This window comes from Colias philodice, chromosome 8 (genome assembly GCF_061535455.1).
Source record: "Colias philodice isolate Cphi_HAF_F1 chromosome 8, ilColPhil1 Martin Lab GWU primary, whole genome shotgun sequence".
Lineage (NCBI taxonomy): Eukaryota > Metazoa > Arthropoda > Insecta > Lepidoptera > Pieridae > Colias > Colias philodice.
The window spans coordinates 6,486,083-6,492,990 of NC_143093.1; the positions used below are offsets into that span (position 1 = coordinate 6,486,083).

General features: G+C 32.9%; 2 protein-coding genes across 2 annotated transcripts; one reads left to right on the top strand and one right to left on the bottom strand.

The window, feature by feature from the left end:
- The first annotated feature begins 569 nt into the window (after positions 1 to 569).
- ECSIT (evolutionarily conserved signaling intermediate in Toll pathway, mitochondrial) lies at positions 570 to 3,164 on the top strand. The gene is made up of 5 exons (XM_089698211.1): positions 570 to 1,166; positions 1,352 to 1,578; positions 1,860 to 2,067; positions 2,649 to 2,771; positions 2,942 to 3,164. The coding sequence occupies exons 1-5, from the start codon at positions 782 to 784 to the stop codon at positions 3,115 to 3,117; spliced, it is 1,119 nt and encodes a 372-aa protein (XP_089554337.1). The 5' UTR covers positions 570 to 781; the 3' UTR covers positions 3,118 to 3,164.
- Positions 3,154 to 4,878, bottom strand: bisc (TM2 domain-containing protein 1 biscotti). Its single transcript, XM_089698212.1, has 4 exons — positions 4,457 to 4,878; positions 4,282 to 4,363; positions 3,954 to 4,119; positions 3,154 to 3,680 (listed from the first exon to the last, which is right to left on the bottom strand). Exons 1-4 carry the CDS (start codon positions 4,674 to 4,676, stop codon positions 3,558 to 3,560), a joined length of 591 nt encoding a protein of 196 aa, XP_089554338.1. The 5' UTR covers positions 4,677 to 4,878; the 3' UTR covers positions 3,154 to 3,557.
- Positions 4,879 to 6,908: the final 2,030 nt, after the last annotated feature.

Genomic DNA, 6,908 nt, shown 5'->3' on the forward strand with positions numbered 1-6,908 from the left:
TATTGAGACCGGTAACACTATAGTTCACTATAGTACCTGTGCTATAGTACTATACACAAGGCTATCGAAAAGCGCGAATGACGGCTACTATTATAATATTTTAATAAATAAATTGAACAACTTTATTTTATAAAAATAACCAATAGCCATCTTCTTCCTTTATAGGATCTAGTCCATTTTTTTCTTATTAAAAATATGAAAAAGAGAAATTATTGAAATTTTTGACAATTTCAATAATTTATCAATTTATCAATATTATCACAGACTAATAATAATATACTACGTATACAAATATTATCAATATTATACAATAAATTATTTTAGAAATAGTAAACAATTTTTTAAAAGAAAGGAATTTATTGAAATATTATTTTATATTTAAATGTTAATTTTTGTGTCATTTTTTATTCAATTTTCAACAGAAATTATTATCAATTTCCTACGTTCCTGTGACCTTAATGCCATTATGATCACTCATTCGTTTCTTCAGTTCAGTTAAATTTTATTAATGGCAACTTTGAAGTCGAATCGTCAGCTGTCTCTCTAATCTCTTTGGTCATTGGTGTCAAGATGTTATGTCAAATTGACAGCATGTGTCATGTGTATTGTGATTTGTGAAATGAAAAATAAATCAACATCGCTGATTTAGTATTAAAGAATTGTTACATTCTTATTAGAACTTAATAACTAAGAAGTCGCAAAATAAAATTCATTATAATTCAAAAATATCTTTAGAATGAGTACACTTCAATAGTACCTATCAAATTTTCTATAACCTAGAATGGCCGGTAATATTTTTAGAAATATACTCAGACCAAGAATATCTAACGTCTTGTTGAAAAGATGGGAAAGTTCCGAAAAACGCGTCGCCATCCGCGACCCCTTTGCAGACAAACCGGAGAAAAATAAAGAATCTTATTTACAAGTGATAAAAATGTTTGAGGGAAGAGACCAAAGGCGACGAGGCCATGTAGAATTTATTTATGCAGCGCTCGGACGTATGAAGGAATTTGGAGTTCACAAGGATCTTGAAGTGTATAAGGCACTTATAGAAGTATTACCAAAGGGAAAGTTAATCCCCCATAATATTTTTCAAGCAGAATTTATGCACTACCCAAAACAACAACAGTGTGCTGTAGACTTATTGGAACAAATGGAAAATAATGGTATATATTTAGACTTATATAATCTTAGTTTAATTTATTTCAGTTACTATACCTATACATACTTAGTGCAATTAAGTTATTAGAGTTATGATTATTAAAGAGGGTTGAATTTTATTTTAAAGTGTTTGCTTATTTTTTCATCAAAATGTGAAAAATAATAAAACAATAAACTTATTTACTTACAGCTGTTATGCCAGATACGGAAATGGAACAGATGTTGTTAAATACATTTGGACGTAGAGGCATACCACTCAGAAAATATTGGAGAATGATGTATTGGATGCCTAAATTTAAAAACTTGAGTCCATGGTACCTACCTGATAAACTGCCTGATGACACATTGGAATTGGCTATGCTTGCTATACAAAGGATTACTTCAGTTGATGCTGATACTAAAATTAATATTTGGCAGGTGAAATACATCTCTTTACATTTGAAATTATATATCCAGTTTGAAAGACTGCTTTTTCTTTTAAATGATTTTAATAGAACTTAATGAATTGAATATTTATTAAGGCTAATATAACACAGTAAATTCAACTCACAATTTAAAATGGGCAATTTTTATTGTTATAAATGTTTTGAAATTACATGCTATAAGTGATATCAAAAGAAATACATTTAAAATGTTATTTAATCCAATTGCTTATCTATGTAACATTCATAAGGTATGTAAATAACACATTTTGTCAGACAGAAGAAATAGAGGCCTCGCTCGACAAGACTTGGGTTGTGAGTGCACAGAGCAGCACTCAACAGGTGCTACTTAGTGAACAGCCTTTGGAAGAACCTCTAGTTATCAAAGGTCCATATACAGTATATCTAAGAGATCAGACTGTTACATATTTCACACTATTGGGAAAGATACGGCCTGATCATCAGGATGACACTGATTTAGATGGTAAGTATATGTAGTGATATTGATTATTTTTCGCTTTAATTGTTCCTTAATAATAAATTTCCAGTCCAAAAGCATTTATAAGAACATTGATAATGCAAACTTGAATCCCAATTTATATAGACTAGTACTAGTACTAGCTTTCCGCCCGCGGCTTCGCCCGCGCTCTTAAAGAAAAACCCGCATAGTTCCCGTTCCCGTGCGATTTCCGGGATAAAACCTATTCTATATGTGTTTATCCAAGTTACCCTCTATATGTGTGCTAAATTTCATGCAAATACATCCAAGGTATAAAAAGTTTCATACAAACTTCTATCCCCTATTTTACCCCTTTAGGGGATGAATTTTCTAAAATCCTTTCTTATGCCTACGTTATGACATCTACCTGCATGCCAAATTTCAGCCCGATATGTCCAGTGGTTTGGGCTGTGCGTTGATAGATCACTATATCAGTCACCTTTGAGTTTTATACATATAGATTTCATTTATTAAACAAACCACTGGTAATAATCTATCTTCAAGTTTAGTGCAGAATCAATAAATTGTATATTTTTAATTAACAGCTGCATAAAACATATTTTCAGATGTAACCAAGATAGAGAAACCCACTGGAATTCCGGGTTATATTGGAAAAACAACATTACCATCTGTGAAATGTACTGTTCATGAACAAGATGATGGCACCATCCTTGCTATTTGTGCAACTGGTAAACACTTCATTGTTGAATACATAATATACAAATATTACAGAAAAAGATTACAGTCTAGTCTTGTATATTTAATTTGAAATAATAAAAATGATAAACTGTAATCAATTTATTCAAAATAATTATTTTTTTAGTGTAATATGTAGAAGACATTTTCATATTATTTACAGGTTCGTCATCAAGAGATTCTCTACTATCATGGATAAGACTATTGGAGAAATACAACAACCCCATTCTAGCGAAGATACCAGTTATATTCACATTAATAGCCCCATCGAATGATGTTGCATTACAAGAGACGCAACCAGCCATTCACAATGACGATAATATAGAGAGAGCGGGATAATATTTACTGAATGTAGACAATTGTTAAATACATATAGATGTTGTTAATATGACTTTTATTTACAATTTAAACATTAAATATATTATTATTAAGAAATTCTTCCGTAAAGAGCAGACATGTTTAGCTTAAATAAGTATTTACAACACCTAAATCTAATATGTATCACTTAATATTTACATTGATTTAAAATATTTTGCTTCATCAATTAAAATTTATATAATACAATTTTAATATAACAAATACAATTTTAAAATATTATGCCTCATCAATTAAAATTTATATATCTCAACAATATAGACCAGAGTTGCAACATAACAATCTCACTAAAATCAATACAAGATTTTCCTTATGATATTTTAAACTAAAGTTGCATAATCAACAATTCACTGTTAAGTCCAATCATAATCTTCGTCGAGCTCAAAAGAGATGGTTCCCCACTGTCAGGTGATGTTGTGCCAATCAGCCTGAGGAAGTAGGTATGTTTCATTGTCACTGGTGACAACTTGCACACCAGCTCCGTAAAACGGTATCACATATGCTGAACCATCAGATGGACCAACCACCTGAAATGAAAACATTAATTTATTTATTTTATTATTATTAATGTTCTTTTGTATTCTAAAGGCTGATGTTAGCTCAAGAATCTGCACTCACTATAAGTGCTTTACTTACACATACTCGTTTTTTATTGTATTAAATTTTAAAGAAACTTTTATGCAATCAAACAAGGTTTCAGCAACAGGTTTTTAGTAGTAAATTAATTTTAAAATGAGGCAGCTTGCTTAAAAAAAACGGTATATAAACAAGAATATATAGACAATAGTTCATTTAATTACCTGTGCAGCAATCAATATAATATCTAAGAGCTGTCCCAGGAACATAAATCCTAGTGTACACAGCTTGGCCAGTCCTATACCTGGGTAACCAAGGTAGAATCTGTCCAAACCAAACATTCCCAGAAATACTGATAATAACAGAGCTATTTCTAAAGAGTATCCATTCCTGAAAAATAAAGTGTATATTATAAAATACTAGTGAAAAAAAAATAGTTATGAATTTAAAGACTAGATAGACTATAGACTTAGATTTGAAGTTTTTTTATTAGTTATGGATAATGTAATGAACTGAATTGTGGCCAAAATCTAATTTATTTGTAATACTTACGTCCACTTGCAAGGCATTTTCCTTACAAATGTTGAATTGTTTGTTTCATTGCATATAATTCCTTCTGCAGCTAGGCATTTCACTGAAATTATGAAATTATTATTACAACTACTAACTACCAAAAGTCAACAACACAACAGAGTAAGTATTTAAATAAAGTCAAAGAAGATAATACCTTCAGCTTCCCCTTCTGATGGGTCTATTTTGCCTTTCGTACAACCTCGTAATTGTTGTGTATCTGGATCAATGTGGTTTATATTTGGATCAGGGCAAATATATTGACCTAATCGTAAAGTGCTACAATCTACAACCACGTTTTTCTCCCCCTTTGCTTCATCGGAAGCCTCACAAATACAAATAAGATAGAATAATGCAATAAAAGCCCAACGCAACATTGTAACACTTATTTTATAGAACGGATTAATGGTATGAGACGCAATGGCTATTACTAAAAATTTCACTTATGCTTTACTTTTAAACTCCTAACATCGTATTCTATTAGGAGTTATATTATAAACTATTTTAATCCACAAAATAGTCATTTTTACTTGCAACAACAATAGAGAATGAAACGTGAAATATGACAGCTGTTACAGATGACACATGACACTGACATTTCGAATTGTGCTTGCCAGTTGCACCCATTGAAACAATTGAATTGAATAATAATTGACCTAGATGGCGAGGGTGGCGACTGGCGAAGCCTTATTGGGTGGGGTCACGGGGTGGGGTCTAAGGGTGGTGTGAAAAACAAAGCGAAGAAGAAGGCAAGACATGAATTATGATTATAATATGGTGCATTCGCTTGCAGACTGGACACTTGTCATTCTACGAATCATTCTATGTTTGTTATATACTCGGAGTACACGAATACGCAAATATATAGGCGAATAACGAAAGCACTGTTTGTTAATCAATTACGTATTTAATTCGCATGACTATGTAAATGCACCATGAAAAGATGACAAAATATGTAATATGATTTTTGTAGGCTAGTTTCGAATCCTTATTACCAACCTCACTAAATTGAGGGCGTTTAACTTGTATTCAGATAATAAAAAAACATGTTTTAAACAAAACCTTCTTCTGGCACTAAAACCACGTGAAAATCACAAATAATATTTATGTAGATATTCTACCCTAAAAGTATAAGCATGCCCTGGCTTCGCCCATGCGTACACGAAAATTTGCACTTAATTCATAAAAAAAATTATAATAATTGGGCATTATTTTATTACGCTTTCAAGGCGAAACCACTTTACCGATTAAAAAAAATCAAGTTACTTGTAAAAAATATAATAATAAAGGTAGTGTAGAAGACGCGCCATGTCTACACAATTGTTATTTTGAGGATGAACGGACTGATTCATTACCACCCACTGGTGGTAATGAAGCAGTCCGTATTAAACGTCACTAGTGCGTATATTTATTACTTTCCTTTACTATAAAATATATTAAATAGTTTATACAACGGTCAAAAAATGATTGAACACTTCACTGTATTGGTAGTCCTTCAATTGATCGAGTGTGCTCATCCCGCCCTCTCCATATTTTGTAGCTGCCACTTTGTACTTGAAATAATTGCATTGTAACTATTGGCACGCACTACGCAGCTTTATTGAATTGGATTTAAATTTAATTGGTATTTTCTCTCGTCTGAAACGGTTTTACTTGCATTTGTATAATACATAACTATGTATCAGTATATTTATATAATATGTAATTCCTACCTACATGATAAAATGTATTGTTGTTTCATTTATTTAATTAAGTATATTGTTTCTGAACATTCCCTACTAAGTTTGTGAGGATGGATTTGTATGTTTTTGTTTTTTTTTTATTTTAAGCTGCGATAGGGGAGCACTTGGCCACAATCTCACCTGATGGTAAGCTGAGATGTGGCCTAAGATGGAGCGTGCTTCCCTAGAATGTACCTGTTCACTCTCCTCTTGAAGACCCCCATATTGTACTCATCGGGGTACACAGATTCAGGAAGCATGTTCCAGTCCCTAAGCGGTTTCTTTGAATAAAGAATGTCGATCCGAACCGCTTAGTCCGGGTACATGGAACGTCAACCATGTGGCGATGCCTAGAATCTGTGCGCCTCGACGAACGATGGAAAAACGGGGATGGCGGAATTAGATCGTGCAATTCCGCAGCGCACTCTCCAAAGTGTATCCGGTAAAAAACCGATAAACTTGCCACTCTGCGGCGATGAGCGAGGCTCTGGAGTTTTTTGCCTACTAGCACATCGTCGTTTATGAGCCTCTTGGCACGCCTCTCTATTGCCTCAAGCGACTCCAGCTGGTACTTGGCAGATCCATCCCAGAGGTGAGAGCAGTATTCCATGCACGAACGGACTTGTGCTTGGTAGAGATTGAGCAACTGTCCCGGACTGAAATACTATGTATTTACTATGTATGTGTATGTTTGTTACTCTTTCAAGCAAATAGGATAGGTTTTATCCCGGAAATGCCACAGCAACGGGAACTATGCGGGTTTATCTTTGAAAACGCGGGCGAAGCCGCGGGCGGAAAGCTAGTACCTATTACCTAAATATAAATGAAACAACAATACATTAAGAATAGTAGGTCATTTTCAATAAGTAATAAGAAAATTATTTTATA

Coding starts and splice junctions, on each gene's coding strand:
- ECSIT (XM_089698211.1), top strand. CDS start 782: ATGGCCGGTAATATTTTTAGAAATATACTCAGACCAAGAATATCTAAC. Junction 2,068..2,648: donor GGATGACACTGATTTAGATG/GTAAGTATATGT, acceptor ACATATTTTCAG/ATGTAACCAAGATAGAGAAA. Junction 2,772..2,941: donor CCTTGCTATTTGTGCAACTG/GTAAACACTTCA, acceptor TATTATTTACAG/GTTCGTCATCAAGAGATTCT.
- bisc (XM_089698212.1), bottom strand. CDS start 4,676: ATGTTGCGTTGGGCTTTTATTGCATTATTCTATCTTATTTGTATTTGT. Junction 4,120..4,281: donor AAAATGCCTTGCAAGTGGAC/GTAAGTATTACA, acceptor TTTATTTTTCAG/GAATGGATACTCTTTAGAAA. Junction 3,681..3,953: donor TTATATTGATTGCTGCACAG/GTAATTAAATGA, acceptor TTTTCATTTCAG/GTGGTTGGTCCATCTGATGG.